The sequence below is a fragment of the Triticum aestivum genome, chromosome 7D (assembly GCF_018294505.1).
Source record: "Triticum aestivum cultivar Chinese Spring chromosome 7D, IWGSC CS RefSeq v2.1, whole genome shotgun sequence".
In the NCBI taxonomy this organism is placed as follows: Eukaryota; Viridiplantae; Streptophyta; class Magnoliopsida; order Poales; family Poaceae; genus Triticum; species Triticum aestivum.
Window position 1 is genome coordinate 110,361,690 of NC_057814.1, and position 19,549 is coordinate 110,381,238.

Here is a 19,549-nt window from a genome sequence, read left to right on the forward strand (position 1 = left end):
TATTTAGTTTCTAGTGAAGAATCTGACTATTATCCGGCTGTATTGTACTATTAAAACAAGTCTGTTTCATATATAAGGTCTTTTTGTTTCCAAGACAGTACAATGGGATATTACATAGTAGTAATGGAATATTACATAGTAGTAACAACTTGGAACACGTAAACACATTGCAAAATGAAAGAATGTAATGGCTCATGAGGAATGTCATACCCCATGTTTTATACACCGATACAACTAGTGGGAACGATAATGCACAATTTGTTCTACAAAAATGCAAAAACATGATCATATTGTCCAGCAAAAGAATCACGACTACAAATATAAGTTCAACTGCTCACAAATACTAAGCACACTACTCAATGACCATATGTGTATATTTCTTATATGGGAGCGCCTGGAACTCATTCGACTGAGAAATATATTGGTCTCAGTCGAATCTATTTGTCTCAGCCCGATCACCTGCCACGCCCGAGCCAGGCTCCTTTCTCCCCCGCACAAAGCCCTATTGGGCCGAATACAATCCAGGCCCTTTGTTCTGTTGTTATTTGTAGGTTGTGGGCCTTTTTGGGTTGTTTGTTTTGATTGTCCTTGTTGGGCCTTTTTGACTAAAAGCAGAAAAAAGACAAAAGAAAGCCCGGGCCCTGCTGTACAGGAGCAAAAAAGCTTCGTTGCTTTTTGTTCCTCCCTGTTCTTCTCCTGATCACAGCACATGCCCCAGCCCCCATCCACGAAAATCACAAACCCTCCCCCCAACCCACCCCACTCCTCCTCCTTCCTCCTCCAGCCCCAGCCGCCAGGGGACACACCTTTCCCCTCCAAAATGGCAATGTGAGCAGAGGAAGGAAGCTTGTGAGCAGAGGAAGCCGCCAGGGCACACACCCACCCACTTCTCCTCCTTCCTCCTCCAGCCCCAGCCGCCAGCCCCCATCCACGAAAATCACAAACCCTCATCACAGCACGCAAAAACATGGATGCAGGAAAAGATCAGAGGGCACAAAGCACTCACCAGGGTATGCACGCCTCTCCCCTCTCCAGATCTCGGATTCTTGTCTCTGTTCTTGTATTCTTCAGAATTCTATTGTGAAAAACACAAAAAAGGGAAAAAAACAAAAAGTGAATACAGAACAACCCCAATAGCTGCAAACTCGTAAAAAAACAAGGAGCTTTCTTCCTAGGTGCTGCATCCTTCATACACCTGACAAAGAAAACTCTTGACATTGATTCCAGCTGTTCTTTGTAGGAGATATGCCCTAGAGGCAATAATAAATGATATTATTTATCTCCGAGTTCATAATTATGTTTATGTTCCATGCTATAACTGCTATGGTTCTCGAGTCTGCAATAACCACGAGGCTCAGAGGAAGACTCATATGCACGTGTGGAATAATAAACGGTAAAATGTATTCCTAGTCTGGCCTCTAAGACTAGCTCAAGTGTTGCATGATGGTTATGTTTTCCTGATCATGGGCATGTCTATGTCAGCAACCTTGAGGGCATAATGTTAAGAGAACATTTGTGTTGAATCGACCCGGCATGATGTTATGCTATGAGATTCATTCGTCACAAGTTTATTGGTACATAACACAGAGATGGTTAACGTTTGCATGATTCCTTAGACCATGAGAGTATCGAGTTTCTTCATGCTTGCTTCATGAACTTTGGGGTTTGTTAAACGTCATCCGTAATTGGGTGGCTATTACGGCAGCTTACGGGTTCATGGAAAAGTGTGTCAAGTAACTTGATAGCTCAAGATTGGGATTTGCTCCTCCGACGATGGAGAGATATCTCTGGGCCCTCTCGGTGTTACGGTATCCATCATCGTCTGGCCAGACACTTTGTGATTTGATCACGGGGATGCCGGAACACGATAACGAGAAAAGAGAACAATACCGGTAACGAGGTAACTAGCATAGTGGACAAGTTGTTGATCCACGGAATGCCAACATGTCTCACCTCGGGTATTTGTAACATATCGCGAAGCAACAGGAATAGCACACGGCAACTGGAGGTTCACTCGAATATTTATTCGTGTGGGTATAGGGGTCAATATGGGTGTCCACGGCTCCGATGTTGATCATTGATCGGAAGGGGTTCCGGGTCATGTCTATACTTCACCGAACCTATAGGGTCACACACTTAAGGGTCATCTATCTGCTGAATACTAGACAGGGAGTCTGAGAGAAAATCACCGAAAAAGTTTCGGACACCGAAAAGTTTCGGACAGCGGAATCGTACCGCAGAGAGAGGTCATCGGATAAGTTTCGATGATACCGAAAAGTTGTTTCGGGATACACCATTAAGTCAAATTGGTTTCGGCACATGCCTGATAATTCTTGGAGGATGCCAGAATCATTCTGGAAGCTTTTTGGAGTTTTCTGAGATAAAAACCGGAAATGTTCTGGAGCTGCCGGAGCCACTTCAGATGCGTTTCGCAGATGAAAATCACTAAAACCGGAATTGTTTCGGAACGCGTTGAAAATCATTTTAGTGGGTACTGGAAATGTTCTTAGCCCACATAAATATTTTCAGTTCGATCAGACGCTGAAAAATGTCGTCGTGAATAGTGAAAATCAGCTTTATGGTTACTTTATGGAAAGCCACCTTTTGGGGCTTTGCTCCAAAAGATCTTGGGGATGACATGGATGGATAGGAGCCATTTTTTGGGCCCCTCATGACGGTGTGGCCGGCCACATGGGGTATCCCCCCTTGGGGACCCTCTTGTTCCTTGGTTTCACTCCTAGGTCCTTGTGGAAGGACTTCATTCATGTGCATTTTGGGTTTTTTGTGAAACTACCCTACCCCCTTGGGATTTCCTATAAATAGAGGTGGAGGGGCAGCCCTCCACACTCATCCCTTGCTCTCATACACATGCCATGCATTATCTGGCTTCTTCTCTCCCTCCCACGAAAAGAGTTTCGTAGAGCCGTAAGGCTGTCTGGGTTCCGGCAGGAACTAGTTCTGGACGGCGAAGCCCTGCCGGATAGATGACACCGTATGTGTGCAACTCTGTAGAGAGATCGTAGTTTCGGTCTTAGTTCGTGAGTGCCTCCCGAAGGGCTGTCCGTGTGACCGTCCGAGTTTCGAAGGTCCTCCCGAAGGGCTGTCCGAGTGACCGTTCGAGTTTCGAAGGTCCTCCCGAAGGGCTGTCCGCGACACCGTCCGGGGGGCTGTTCGACCGCCTCCTGGAGGGCTGTCTGAGGAGCAGATGAGGGTATACATCCTCGCGGTTGGGAGGTTGTAAATCCTAGCTGCGGGGATCTGCACCGCCGATCGTCATCAACTCTACTTCCCGCTGCACTACGAGTCGGTAACGAAAAAGATCAAACCATGTATGCAGTCTCCATAGTGGTCCTGGGCTGGTGCGTAGGTCGGAAAATTTTTGTTTTCTGCTGCGTTCCCCTACAGTGGCATCAAGAGCCGTGCTATGCGTAGATGCAGGTTTCGATCTAGAATACATGGAGATGTATGCGTATTGCATAATATAATTAGGTAGTAGATGAGATCTATTGCTGAAAATTATTTATGCGGGTGACAGATGAAATCTGTTACCCGAGGTTCTTGTTGCTTCCCTAGAATTTGCGTTTGCTCAATCTCGAGACAGCATGGTGGAATTTGACAAAGTTCTGGCAATCCGTGATCCTGATTGATCATGGAAGTGCTATCAGTTCTTTGGGTTCTGCCGTAGTCAAAAGAAAGATGAAATTCGTAGATGAAAGGGCATTGCAGATATTATCTGCATGGGGGTCATGCGTATGACGAAGTTTAGTATGGGGCTCGAGATTTAATTATCTCGTGTTTCATACACCCCGAGATGTTAATGTAGCAACTTGAATAATCATACTTGATGATAAAACGTTGGTAGCTGCGGTTGAAGTCAAAACCTTAGAAGCCACGTAAAATAAAATTTTGCATAAACCTATTAGAGGCGTCTAACTTGGTTTTGCAGGATGTGCATGTGATGTGGTATAGCAGTGCTCATACTAATTCGATTATGTATGAGATGACTATATGATGTAATTTGATTAACATGACCTGCGTGTCATGATTCGGCATGATGGCTGGAGCCATATGATTGCACTTTAATGACCTGCGTGTCAACCTTGTTGTAATGCATTATTTTGTTAGCTATAGAGATAGCAATATTATCTGGTGCATCAACAAGGTGGTGGCAATCTTCGCGAAGGTGAACACCGACGCGAATGCCGAAGACGAAGAAATGAAATACTTCTCCGTCAGAAAGGGCTATACCATATCATGCTATTATGAATTGCCTGAGATGTTTATCCCTTATGATGCACCCTTCTTGATTGCGCGGTAGTCGCTTTTATTAGGGTGATCTCTCACTTAAAATATCAAGTAGTTAGTGTTCTCCCAAGTGTAGCACCGTCACGGCACCTATCTTTTCGGGGTGCGCCATGGATGCATGGGTACGAACGACTAGAGAAGTGTGAGGCGGGTGAGGTCAGACCTCGCAGCAAGATCACTTGGTTGTCTTGACGTTCATGGCAGGATCGTCCTGAGCTCGGAACACATGCATCGAAAGATGAGCAAGAGTCACATAGAGATGTGATCGGCAAGTTGGCCTACCGATTAAAATTCCCGTTATGAGATGATGATTCTATGGCGATGAATTGAAGTCTGGATCTTGTATCACTCAAAATTAATTGTGAGAGATATTGATTTGAGTGGGAGTGCACTGTTGAATTAACATGTTTAATTCTCAGTGCAATTAATTATGAACACTGTCTAAGTGTTTCTTTGCAAAATAGTTGTAGAATAATGGTTCGCGTTTCCACCTTCCCTATTAAAATTGAATAACTGTTAAATATCTGGTTAAAACTTTACGATTGGTAACGTAATATGAGGATTGTCCTCAAAAGTGCCGAGAAGGACTTTGTCCTATCGCATGCTTTCCGTATCCTCCCGCTAAAGCTATGGATCATGTGACTCTCGTCCTTTGATCCAAAAGCTATAATTCCGTTTCAGTCAAGTGCAATATGTTTGCTTCCATGAAACCCAAACTTCGATAGTTGGGATAGTTATATGATATTCATGGAACTGAAAATTATTTTCAGATACAAACAAAGTAATGTTTGTTTGCAAGTATTAGTAAAAGTGTTTAGTATGCATTTGACTGTTGGGAAAGGGATCCAGAAGAACGCCTGTCATATAATGAAAGGTGAATAAAACAACAACTTAAAGATAAAGGAAGTGTCCAAAGGGTGTTAGTATGACTTACACGCCTAGGAAGTCCGGGGCTAATGCCACTCTTAAGTTGGGTGCTTCTTCTGAGAGTAGGAGAAATACTAAAAGTTAAACTGCTAGAAGTATAAAGGCAAAAGGAAAGAAGACTGGAATATCTAGCTCATGTATGAATGTCATACAAGTTTTTGATGTATAGAAGGCTGGTCAAAGATATAGTTCTTGCGAATTATGGTTAAACATGTTAATCACTAATTCTTGGGTATTGTGAGTTCATCACAAAAATGCCCGCTCGATTGCAGTCTGTTGCAACTCGATGTAAGAACTACTATGGCATGAAAGACTAGCTAGAAATGAGGTTAAGGTATACACATGGAACATAGTAAATGTTACTATACCTTCCATCGGTGTATTGCCGTCTGTATTTATTTTCATAATTCATTTAGAGTTTTACAAACTCTATCCCATTGCATAAGGCATCTTGCAAGAAGGTTGTTCATAAGAGAACTTTTTATGTTCGATGTTATGAATAACACAAGGGCCATACTTTCATTATGAATGAGATGTATGTTATAAATATTGATAATAATACAATACCTCTGGGTTTACTTTTCATAATTCATTTTAGAGTTTCATACACTCTAGCCCATTGCACAATGTTTGTTGCAAAAGAGTTGTTCATAAAAACAACAATTGTTGTTAAGTATTATGAATAACATAAGGGCCATACTTCCATCATCGATGGGACGTATGTTATGAATATTGAGGGTAATATGATACATCCATAACACTGACGCTAAATGTCGCAAGACTAAAAGAATACCACACAAGTGTGGCACTACATTTGGTCACATTGGAGAAACCCGCATGGAAAATTCCATTATGATGGATTTTGAAGTCTTTTTGATTTTGAATCATCTGACACTTGCAACTTTCCTCCGAAAAGTGAAGTGACTAAAATACCGTTCACAGGCCATAAGGAACGAACAACAAACTTATTAGTGATCATACATTTGATGTGTGTAGTCCGATAAGTGTTGTTAGTGGTGGATTTATTTATCTTCAGAAATGACTCAAGTAGATATATGGATATTTACTTGATGAGACGTAAGTCTGGATCTTTTGAAATCATTCGAAAGGTTCTCAAAAATGAAGTAGAAGTTATTGTAACAAGAAAATTATGTTTCTGCAATTTGATTGCACAAAGGAATATTTGAGTTACATGTTTAGCGAATGTCTGATGAGTTGTGAAAGGGGTTTCATAACTTGCACCTCCCGGAAACCACTGCAAGTGGAAAGTCCGTGGAGATGTAATCAAACCATTTATGACATGGTAAGGTCAAAGATGACATAAATAAATTTGCCATTATCCCTTTTAAAGTGATGCTTTAGAGACTGCGGCTTTTACACTGAAAAGAGTTACAGCGGGTCTGTTGAAATGAAGCCATGGTATGGTACGCCCAACCATGTTATATCTTTTCTTAACATTTGGAATATGGGGCTTGTGTAAAAGGTTACAAACCTATTCCAAATCAGACAAGTGCTACTTTGTAGGTTATACCAAAATGTTGGGTATTCCTCCCTCACTATACCGAGGCAAATAGTTTTGCCGCGAAACGGTGTGCTTTTAAAGAGAATGGTTCTTTCAAAAAGGTGAGTGGGAGAATAGTGCAAGTCGACGAGATAAACAGTATCTAAGTCATCAGATCAAAGGAAAGAGACCTTGGAAGTAATTCCAGAGTTTCCTACTGCGACTGATACGGAAGTCTCTACAATAAAATGTATGAACTTCGGTCGAACTTGCAGCTGAACCACGTAGGCAAGGCTCGTGCAAACCTCTCAGGTGCGCAAACGAGATATTGTTGTTAGACAACATTATACCTACGATACACAAGGAAGCGTTGATGGGCCCTGACTCCGGAATTGGCTAAATGCCAATACAACCCGAATTAGTTTCCATATAAGTGATTCAAGATTTAAACCTTGATACACCTTTCGGAAGACTTAGAGTCTAACGAATATTTATGGAACTTAAAACTGATACGGATAAAAATGTTTTATCCATAAAGCTCGACTTGTTGAAATAACAAGTTCAAGAGTTGACTACGATGAGGTTGTTTTCATCGTAGCGATGCTTAAAGTCGGTTCGGGTTGAACTAGCAAATACATATTTCAATCATGAGATATGAAACATGGATGATAAAAGGATTTCCATCTGATGGAAATGAAAGCTAGGACTTGTATATGATACAGTCCAAAGTAATTTGTCGATCCAGAGGATGCTAGTAGGTATGCAAACTTCAGAGTTCTAGCAATGGACAGAAGAGAGCAAAATGGAGTTGGAATCTTCGTGTTTTGATGAAATGGTCAAAGGGGTTTTGACTTCATCAATGGGTAACGAAGATGCTTGTAATTCAAGAAAGTAAGTGGGAGCGTAATAATATTTCTAAAAACCTTATGTGCTTGGCACATTGGTAATTGGAAATAAATTTCTTGACACGAATTAGGACTTCATTTGAAAATAGTTTTTCGATGAAGTGCTTAGGCTAAATAGCCTCAATATTAGGCATGATGATCTATGGAGATAGATTTACCTAATGGGGCTAAGCAATGAATACATATTGACAAGATGCTAAAACCTTTTAGCATTTAAAACGCCAAGGAGTGATTCTTGCCAAAGTCACATGGAAGGAGTTTTTGCAAGACTCGGTGTCCCAAAACACTGATGAGTAAAATACATGATGCAGATTCCACACACATTTGTGGTTGGATTAATCATGTATTCCATGGTATGTAGAACAACCAGATATGTCCGATACTCCCAAGGTGTTGCGAGTATGGATACTAAAGTGATCAAAGTACTGATCGTGGGACAACAGTGAAAGATGTCATTGAGTACTAGAGTAAGTACTGATGATATGTTTTCTTGCAAGCGGAGATCATGAAGAGTTCGTTGTAAAATGTTACATCGATAGTCTTCATCTTTTCACCGTGCGATTTTCGATTTAAGTTAAGGGTTTTGTGTAACACACAATGTGGTGGCACAGTTAGTTGGAACTTGTTCAAACTAGTTACTGTGGCGAATTCTATAACAAGGGCTAAGTATGTTGACGCTTTAGAAGCGACAAAGAAGATGTTGAATCATATAGTTCATTCATGAACTTAGTATAGTTCCAAGATGGCTTTTGACAATGGGACACTACTGCAGGTAGTTGCTCCATAACTCAGTCTGAGGAATCCAGGTTCGACCTGTGATTCACATACATACAAAGCCAAGTCCACACAAAATATGAATTTTTGTGAAAACGTGAAAACGCGAGGACATGCAAAGATACACAAGGAACTGAAGTCGTCAGATCCGTTGGACATCAGGCTATACCACAAGCGAAGCATATTTACACCGGTGTGCCACAGGTGTAAAGTGCATTAGCATTAACTAGATTATTGACTCTAGTGCAAGTGGGAGTCTGTAGGAGATATGCCCTAGAGGCAATAATAAATGATATTATTTATCTCCGAGTTCATAATTATGTTTATGTTCCATGCTATAACTGCTATGGTTCTCGAGTCTGCAATAACCACGAGGCTCGGAGGAAGACTCATATGCACGTGTGGAATAATAAACGGTAAAATGTATTCCTAGTCTGGCCTCTAAGACTAGCTCAAGTGTTGCATGATGGTTATGTTTTCCTGATCATGGGCATGTCTATGTCAGCAACCTTGAGGGCATAATGTTAAGAGAACATTTGTGTTGAATCGACCCGGCATGATGTTATGCTATGAGATTCATTCGTCACAAGTTTATTGGTACATAACACAGAGATGGTTAACGTTTGCATGATTCCTTAGACCATGAGAGTATCGAGTTTCTTCATGCTTGCTTCATGAACTTTGGGGTTTGTTAAACGTCATCCGTAATTGGGTGGCTATTACGGCGGCTTACGGGTTCATGGAAAAGTGTGTCAAGTAACTTGATAGCTCAGGATTGGGATTTGCTCCTCCGACGATGGAGAGATATCTCTGGGCCCTCTCGGTGTTACGGTATCCATCATCGTCTGGCCAGACACTTTGTGATTTGATCACGGGGATGCCGGAACACGATAACGAGAAAAGAGAACAATACCGGTAACGAGGTAACTAGCATAGTGGACAAGTTGTTGATCCACGGGAATGCCAACATGTCTCACCTCGGGTATTTGTAACATATCGCGAAGCAACAGGAATAGCACACGGCAACTGGAGGTTCACTCGAATATTTATTCGTGTGGGTATAGGGGTCAATATGGGTGTCCACGGCTCCGATGTTGATCATTGATCGGAAGGGGTTCCGGGTCATGTCTATACTTCACCGAACCTATAGGGTCACACACTTAAGGGTCATCTAACTGCTGAATACTAGACAGGGAGTCTGAGAGAAAATCACCGAAAAAGTTTCGGACACCGAAAAGTTTCGGACAGCGGAATCGTACCGCAGAGAGAGGTCATCGGATAAGTTTCGATGATACCGAAAAGTTGTTTCGGGATACACCATTAAGTCAAATTGGTTTCGGCACATGCCTGATAATTCTTGGAGGATGCCAGAATCATTCTGGAAGCTTTTTGGAATTTTCTGAGATAAAAACCGGAAATGTTCTGGAGCTGCCGGAGCCACATCAGATGCGTTTCGCAGATGAAAATCACTAAAACCGGAATTGTTTCGGAACGCGTTGAAAATCATTTTAGTGGGTACTGGAAATGTTCTTAGCCCACATAAATATTTTCAGTTCGATCAGACGCTGAAAAATGTCGTCGTGAATAGTGAAAATCAGCTTTATGGTTACTTTATGGAAAGCCACCTTTTGGGGCTTTGCTCCAAAAGATCTTGGGGATGACATGGATGGATAGGAGCCATTTTTTGGGCCCCTCATGAGGGTGTGGCCGGCCACATGGGGTATCCCCCCTTGGGGACCCTCTTGTTCCTTGGTTTCACTCCTAGGTCCTTGTGGAAGAACTTCATTCATGTGCATTTTGGGTTTTTTGTGAAACTACCCTACCCCCTTGGGATTTCCTATAAATAGAGGTGGAGGGGCAGCCCTCCACACTCATCCCTTGCTCTCATACACATGCCATGCATTATCTGGCTTCTTCTCTCCCTCCCACGAAAAGAGTTTCGTAGAGCCGTAAGGCTGTCTGGGTTCCGGCAGGAACTAGTTCTGGACGGCGAAGCCCTGCCGGATAGATGACACCGTATGTGTGCAACTCTGTAGAGAGATCGTAGTTTCGGTCTTAGTTCGTGAGTGCCTCCCGAAGGGCTGTCCGTGTGACCGTCCGAGTTTCGAAGGTCCTCCCGAAGGGCTGTCCGAGTGACCGTTCGAGTTTCGAAGGTCCTCCCGAAGGGCTGTCCGCGACACCGTCCGGGGGGCTGTTCGACTGCCTCCTGGAGGGCTGTCTGAGGAGCAGATGAGGGTATACATCCTCGCGGTTGGGAGGTTGTAAATCCTAGCTGCGGGGATCTGCACCGCCGATCGTCATCGACTCTACTTCCCGCTGCACTACGAGTCGGTAACGAAAAAGATCAAACCATGTATGCAGTCTCCATAGTGGTCCTGGGCTGGTGCGTAGGTCGGAAAATTTTTGTTTTCTGCTGCGTTCCCCTACATTCTTGATGCTTATGGAGCTTCTCTGTTTGGTTCTCAGGTTAGTGCCTACAAAAAAAGCAAATGAAATTTTAATGAACATCTAAATCTTGCTTGTACTATTCTGGTTATTTGGTTACAGAAATTTGATGTCTGATCTTTTCTACTATTATGTGGAAAACATAGAAACACAAGAGGGGGGGCAAGATACCCAGCAGCAACAGTGGCTGACTTCTGGTGCTTGGAACCAAGGGCTGCATCATACACACCCCTGGATGCAAAATCAGATGCTTCCTCATGCTTCTATGAACAGAACACAAGGGAATGCCCTGAACATTCCAGTGAGTGCAGCTATGTATGGTATCTTCAATAGTCAAGGCAATACACAGGTATTTCTGGGCTCTCTGAAAAAAAAACACTTGCTTTTGAAAATGTCAGTAGACATTTATGTGAATGTTAAAACTTCTTTGTGCAGGTAAACTTGCCTGTGAACCTGGGTCCACGTACTTCAGTGGGTGACTCCAACCTAGTGTGTACTGCGCTCCAACCGCCTGTAAGTGTTTACAGTTTAGAGAAAATGGAAGAAAAAAAGAAAAATTCCACTACGATTGTTTTACAAGAAATTGGCAAAAATAATGATGCAGGCAAACAAAGTCGCTTATGAAGCCCCCATGTCATACACGCAACTCCTACTTGCTGCTGAAGAAGAGGTTCTCTACTAACATACTCCTGTTTGATTGTCGTGGATAAAAACTGTATTAACTTACGAAAATAAACCCAAAAAAGAAAAAAAACATCAAACAAACATAACTAACTAGAGCTGTTCTAATTTTCAGGGTGCTAGATATGCATCCTCACAATCGCAAGAAGATTGCCTTGTTCGTACTGAGGTATGTTTTTTCCTGCTTAAACTTGTGTCTATGTCCCCTGAATAAAAATTGTTTGACTGCTGTGTATAACTATAAAAAAACTCTCTCTACAGAACGATATGTACATGATAACTGGGCGATACAGTAGATCTTCAGAAGATCCATTACAAGCACACACTGGGGGTGGAGCTCAGCATATATCTGGAGTCGATGACCAGCATGATATAGAGCTTCACTACAACAAAATTGAGCTACTGTGACGAAAATCCTGATGACGATGGTGGACGACGTCATCGAAATGCCTATTGTGTGACGTTTCCGTAGGTGGCATCACCGATTACCGCGAATCGGTGACGATAAACGTCACTGTGTTGCCTTTGACCTTGAGCACACTTGGCTGCCAAATTTTGTGACGTTATGATATTTTGCATGACGAACTTGCTAGAGTCACCGAATACTACGAAGGTGTGACGATTGTTTTTGGCCATGTAACGTCCAGCAATGGGACCCACCATAGTTTTTCAAAAGGCTACTGAGCAGCGGCGCCAGTGCGGGGAGAGGCAGGACGGTGATAGGCGAGGCAGGACACAGATCAGTTCCGGCTAGCTGTTGCCAATTTCACGTATGTGCCTCCACTCCCATGTACCCACCTCACGTGGATCCATTCGGCCATTGTATCGCATGACCCGGTACAATGCCGTCGCATCTCCGCCTCTCTCGCTTAGATCCTCTTTCCTCCGCCTCTCTCGCTTAGATCATCACATTTGCTCGTCGGCGACCGGGACAACGTCACTCGTCCCCAATTGGCCACCATGTACAACCTTCAACATATTTATTTACAATTCTCCAAAAATCCCTAAGAAAATACGACAACACAATGTTTATGTAAAATTTACATTTTTAAATAATCATTTATATTTTTTCGGATTAAATGAATCACATGATATTAAAGTGAAAATCAAATTCTGAAAACCATCCGCCCACAAAAATATATATCATATTCCCTCCACTTCTCTAATTTCCCCCGCATCCATCCTATGTCCCCACCCGTCAAAGGCCCAGCCAAATTCCCTCCCTTCTAATTCACCCGCGGAGGGACGCCGCTAAAAGCCACAACCCACCCCGCATTTTCTTCATAGATAGATTCATCTGGTTCTCTTCTTCCCCAGATTGCAGCGACCGGCGATGGCACTTTTGGGGAGGTCGCCCTGCGCCCAGGCCGTGCTCGGGCCTCGGATCTAGCGTAACAACATGCCCCGCGAGCACCCCTCTTCTCCCAGATTGCAGCCACCGGCGACGGCAGATTGGAGCAGGCCGCCACACCGGCCGAGATGGGATCCACCGCACCGACCCTCCCTGTGAGAACCCGACCCTCTTGTCTCCCCAATTGAAGTGACCAGCAACGACTCTCTAGGTAATTTCCTCATTCCGCCCTCCCCATCCTGCCAGCCCCTAATGTTCAAAGAATAGGGTTCATGCATAGTACTCCTCATCCCGGCCCATCTCGGTAATTAGGATTTTTCAAAGTTTGTAATCTGCAATGATTAGGCTTCGTTCATACTGTACATTTGATCTGTTGTTTAACTTAACTGTGGATGCACCATATTTTCATGGATTTTATTCAGGGCCGCACCAGAGAAATCAGAGTCCATGTAAATCAAAATTAGGCCCTACGTGTGAAAAAGCAAATAATTCTTTTGCAGTCGCTGCAGTTTTTTGACAAAAGATTACACAGGTTCAGAAAAGACCAGCAAATAGTAAGTGAGAGAGAGGGCAGATATAAAGCGCTGAGAGGATTTGATGCATTGTGATTAGAGAGAGATACAGTGGTTGGGTTGGCAAAACATATTTTCATCAGTTCTTTACTTTACTATATAATGCTTAATTGAGAACTTTGATTAAAAAGAATTTGGGGCCCTCCGGTTCTGGAGGCCCTGTTTGGCTTTGCAACAGTGAAAAATATGCGTAGAGCATTCATATATATAGCACAGTGCATTCTGCTTTTGCAACAGAGCCTCAAAAGCATCATACAGCAATGTCTTGGCCATCTCAAATTTTCTACAAGTATATTACATAAGTACAGAGAAGCATCAAGTCCAGGATTTAGTATAATGGAACACAAGATGGCTTATATTTAGTACAATGGTATTTTATTTGGATGTACAGTGCAACTGCCAGGCTTCAAAAATTGCTGGCATACAAGTCCTAAATTGTGTTTTTGTAAGATTCAGGTATCTACCAAAAGGCATCTTTTGTAGTTTAATTAAGTCGTACTTCTGATTTGGACTTGAAACTTCAATTTTCAGATTGAAGGAGGCCGCCGCACCGCCGATCTTGGATCCACCGCATCAACCTGACTCGAGCACCCGGCTTTCTTCTCCCCTGCAATGGGCAATGTCTCTCAGTGATTTACTCATCCTGCCCTCCTCATGTCGCCACCGCTTGATGTTCAGTGATTCGGCTTCATGCATACTACTCGTCATCCTGCTCTTCTATGTAATTTAGGATTTGCCACAACTTGCTATGGTAAAAAGCTTGAACCTCTTGCCAATTAACTTTTGATATCCTATTGATATGTGTGTAAAACTGCACTAGTGAACATGGTTTTGCATTTGTTATAGCCTGCTATTGTAAAAAGGCCTGAACCTGAATATATGCTACTGCAGTATAGTTAGCCGTTGTGCAAAAGTTCAGTTAGCTATCAGATGCATGGCCTTAGCTGAGAGATTTCTTTTGCAGCCATGTGCTTGTATGGCTACTCTCGCATACAAAAGGAAACTATATGTTGACCATCTGATTGTTGAACCCTGCTGTAATGACAAAAACTAGATCCTCTTGATCGCTGAATGGTGTCATAATCAGATGAACATAAACACATGAACTAAAGTATGCATGTACAAGCAGGAAGCAGCGCATCCTTGTATCATTGCATCCTTGTATCTACATGTCCGAATAAACAGCTTCTGGATGCAACTACTATATGTATGCTAAAACCTGAAACTTATGGTTCTGCTGTCCCATAAATAGTACTTCAATAGTGTTGTTAAAACTGAATAAAGACTGAGCTTGCACTTAATTTTGACTTGCTACAGAGATGTATAGCCCTGCACCAGTGTACTTTTCTCTCCACTACTAGATAAAAGAGAACTAAAATTAATCTTTTCCATGCCTCTCCTAATTGATTAGCTACCCATGATGTTAAGCATCTAAAGCCCACAAGCATTTTCAGTACGCCTAGAAATTGATACAAGCAGATACATGGTAAACTTCAGTTTTTGACTATATTATGACATACTAAACTGGGTAAATCAATATGTTCCTAATTTTGGATGAGTATAGTAAATTTTCTGGTTTTCTGAACTATGCCAGCAGCTACAGTAATCATATTTTATTGATGTTTTTATTCTGAACATTCTGATCTTGTTTTTCATGGTTTGTTGTCTGCTTCTCCCTGACTGTGCCCCAGCTGCATCATGCATGTTGATTGCTTCACATGTTAGATCCCAATGAATGAAATCTTCATTTTCTATTTATATAATCTGACATGAACTGCTTGTTGGCAGTGCTGCCTGTTTACGTCTATTTTACGCAATCTAGTTCTTTTTGTCTACGACCAATGCGAAGCCAAATTTTAACAGGTAAGTCAATGTAATCAGTTGTGTTACAAGTACTCCATCCATATGCTTACCCATAGTGCAAGAAAGAGTAAATGCTTTTCATTAATTTCACTTTAACTATTACTTATATATAATATTAGTGCATCATGTGTTTGCATCCTAACTTATCTACTTTATTATATTCAGATGTAAGCTACAGAAAAGTACATTTGCACATATAAAATGGCTGCATCTTTTAAGGTCCATTTCCAAACAAGTTTATGCAGAATTCATTTATCTAGTGTAGGCTGGTGGTCTTTTTGCAATTCATTCAGTTCACTCACTGTTATCGTTTCCATCTTCAGTTACTAAAATAATGCCACCAAGCGAGAGCATGTGAAGAGACGCATAGTAAGCAACACGAAGAATTGGAAGCTGTGAAGAAGAGCGAGTAAGAGAAGAATGAAGCATGGCAAAAGAAGCAACATGAGATGGATAACCTCATTGGTTTTCTCTTAAGGGTTCAAGCAAGTCAGCAAGCAACTCAACGGTCCTAGTACAAACCAGAAGGTGCATGAAGGCCATCCTTTTGTGATGGAAATAGTTGTTGAATCATACATTGCAATCATCATGACAACACATGTTGTTTTTATTTATCTAAATATTTCTTTTCAACTTGACTATTGTTGTGTCAAACTCGTGAGTTGGTGTTATTTTGTATTGTCATTTTCGCTTAGAGGACAATTAGGCTGAGAGATTGAATATATAGTATGATTTCTCTTCCATTTTATTTTATGATGTGATTTGGATCTTAACTTTTTATATAATGTGATGTGAATTAAATACTTACTGTGAGATGGCGTCATCTTCATCAATAATGAAAGTATGGACGCTAGCAGTAGGATATGGGATAGTCTGCTTAAGTGTTGATGTGGCATTTAGTCAGTGACATTGCTTCGTCATTGAATATGGTACGATATGGCATATTTTCTCGTAACGAGTGACATTAATTGCCTGTCACAAAAATAACAAGTTGATGACGTTCTAGAGAACGTCATCGAAGGTCCCATTTTCGGTGACATTATTTTGCGCGCGCCGTCACTAGGAGTAATCTATGACGGGGATTCCGTGACGATCCTTGTGACGCCCATAAAACGTCACAAAGGGGTAATTTGTGACGTTATTAGCTATTCGATGACATTTTTTGTCTCGTCACAGTAGGCCCGATCTCTTGTAGTGCTTGAACCTTTTGTTGACAACCATTTTTCAGAAAGCTTGAATGATTTGAACTGGGACAATGAAATGCAGACAGAAGCAGGAGGAAACAAAAACGCATCTATCGTGTCAAATGAGATTGCTTCTGACAATGATTCTGATTCCGAGGATGATCATTCTCCAGCGTTGTTGCAAAAAGCCTCTGAGATTACTGTTACAACTGCTGGAGAAGAAGAAAACAGTGGTGCAGCTGGCGAAGTTCAAAAATTAACACAGGATGATATACTGATATTCCTTGAAAATGACAGTATAGAAGCTGCTCAGAGTGCTAGCCAAGAAGTGCGCAGCCATCACGTACCCCATGTGGACATGGTCTTTGATACGGATGATGCAGCTAACAACTTTTACAATGAGTATGCCTCAATTGCTGGTTTTTCTGTGATCAAAGCATCTCGATATTGTGGCAAGAAACAAGGAGGCAGTGCAGCAACTCGGGTAACTTTCAAGTGCAATCGGTCAGGAAGAGTAATTGATGAAGAAGAACAAGAGAATAGGAAGAAGAAACGACGTGACACAAGGCAACAGAAAACAGGACAAGAGCCCTATCGCAACTCAAGGAAGAAAAAAGCAAACACCATTGCAATAACAGGGTGTAAAGCTCAGCTCATTGTCACCAAGAAGGATGAGAAGTGGGTGATAACAACCATAAACCTACAGCACAACCATGATTTGAGTCCTCACACAGAAGTGAAATACCTTCGTTCTCATAACTACATGACAGAGGAGGAGAAACTCCTAATCCGAACTTTCAATGCTGTGAAGCTACCAACAAGACAAATAATAGCAATCCTAAGTTACTTGAGAGGCGGGAACACTCCTTACACCAAAAAGCATGTAAGCAATGTTAGAACAGCCATTGGCAAAGAGAGCAATCAAAATGACATGATGCAGGTGCTAACATATTTCAGGAAGAGACAAGCTGAAGATCCACAATTTTACTATGCGTTCAAAACAACTAAAGTCTCTGATGACGCAAGTAAAGTTTTGTGCATTTTCTGGGCTGACGGGTATTCTAGGAAAATGTACGAGCTGTACGGAGACTGCCTCAGCTTCGACACAACATTCAAGATAAACAGATACAACCTCCCATTTGCTCCCTTTGTTGGTGTCACAGGACATGACCAGAACTGTTTGTTTGCTTGCTCTATCATAGAGAATGAAACAGCTGACACCTTTCAATGGTTGTTTGAGACATTCTTGCATTGCATGGGTGGGAAATCTCCGTCCACAATCATAACAGACGAGGATGCTGGGATGAAGACAGCTATCCCTTTAGTTTTCCCGCATATCTGCCACAGGCGTTGTTTGTTTCATATTAAAAAGAAGGCTGAGGAAAAATGTACTAGGACTTTTGCAGCAAATAAAACACTGCATGATGATTTCAGTGACATCATTCACAACTCTCTGACGGTGGCTGAGTTTGAGCAATTGTGGAGAGAGATGATCCAGAGATACAACATTGGGCATGTGAAGTATTTCCAAATCATGTGGAAGAAAAGGAAAAGGTTTTTCCCTGTGTATTTCAAGACGGACTTCTTCCCCTTCATTCACTCTACTGCGCGTAGTGAAGGCACCAACGCCATTTTCAAGGACAACATCACGTCAACTCACAATGTGATCAGCTTCCTCCAAGAGTACCAGAAGATTTCAGAAACCATACAAGATAAGGATAGGGAGCAAGACTCTATCACAAGAACAACTTCGCCGACATTCTGGGCACGAAGTGAGCTTGAGATACAAGCTGCAAAAATGTACAACAGAAAGATATTTTATAGATTCCAAAAGCAAATAAAGTTTGTGCTGAATTTGCATGTTGAAGAGGTTGAGAGAAATGTGAAATATGAAGTCTACAAGACACCAATGCTAGCTGAAAAGGATTTCAGAACGCGAAGATTTGTTGTGATTGTGAACTTGCAGCAACAGTTGTTCAGTTGTATCTGTGGGAAATTTCAGAAAGATGGCATTGCGTGTTGCCATGTCTTGAGAGTCCTTTCTCATCTCAACATGTCTGTGCTGCCAGAAAAATATTACATAGACAGGTGGAGGCCAAAAAATACAAAGGACATACGGGACATCCGTTTCAATGTTCCTTTGGAACTAACTGCTGGAAGTCAACACTTAAGGTATACCCTTCTATCCAACAGGCTCAATGAGATGGCCTCGGACGGTGCATCAACAAACAGAAAATATCTGTATGTTGTAGCAGAATGTGAAAGGGTGCAACAAAGGTTGGATGAGATGACTAAAGAGGATGAACTTGCAGAAGCGCAACAAGCAAATGTTGACAAGGACACAACAGAGACTGATGCAGCACCGCATCCTGATGGTTATGGAGACAAACTTCAAGATCCTGATGTTGCAGTGTCAAAAGGGCGTCCACAAAAAGGACGTTACAAAACTTTCATGGAAAGTTTGGCATCTAAACAGAAAGTCACATGCAGTCGGTGTGGGAAGCCTGATCATTATAAAAGTTCTTGTACTGCAAGTACTGAAGATGTCAATTTGGCTCAGAGAGACAAAGTCAGTCGCAAACAAACCTCAGGTTTCGCATCAAAAACTTTTCTCTTTTTGGTGTTACCTAACTTTTCCAGCATTACAAAAAGGTCTTGTAGTTCATTTTATTCATTTTGATGAAAAAAATTGCAGCCTCATCTGGGACATCTACGGGCAAGCAACCAGCTTGTGCAAACCCGAGGAGGAAGGCAAGAAAAGAAAAATGAAAATTTGGGTGCTGGAAGTTCAAGAAGGCAAAAAAATATGCAAGTAATGACTGGAAAAATGTAAATGCACTCAAGTTTTGGTTGTTTGTTGTGCCACTGAACAAAAAACAAGAAGGAACTATGATTGTTCATGCATGATAGCACGTTTGCTACTGTTTTAAGACTGTTTTAGGAAATGCATAAGTTATAAATTTCAGTTGTACTGGTAGACTGGTAGACAAAAACCAGGGAAAAAATTGCTTTAGTGTTGGGGTAGCAACACTGACCTTAAC

General features: G+C 41.9%; 1 protein-coding gene and 1 long non-coding RNA gene across 2 annotated transcripts; both read left to right on the forward strand.

Annotated features, from left to right (window-relative positions):
• Positions 1-11,023: 11,023 nt before the first annotated feature.
• LOC123164402 (uncharacterized) lies at positions 11,024-12,535 on the forward strand. The gene is made up of 5 exons (XM_044581857.1): positions 11,024-11,206; positions 11,293-11,370; positions 11,462-11,527; positions 11,654-11,707; positions 11,800-12,535. Exons 1-5 carry the CDS (start codon positions 11,093-11,095, stop codon positions 11,944-11,946), a joined length of 459 nt encoding a protein of 152 aa, XP_044437792.1. The 5' UTR covers positions 11,024-11,092; the 3' UTR covers positions 11,947-12,535.
• Positions 12,536-12,724: 189 nt separating this feature from the next.
• On the forward strand, positions 12,725-16,072 carry LOC123164403 (uncharacterized). The gene is made up of 2 exons (XR_006482384.1): positions 12,725-15,543; positions 15,648-16,072. It is a non-coding gene; the product is annotated as an uncharacterized lncRNA (long non-coding RNA).
• The last annotated feature ends 3,477 nt before the right edge of the window (positions 16,073-19,549 follow it).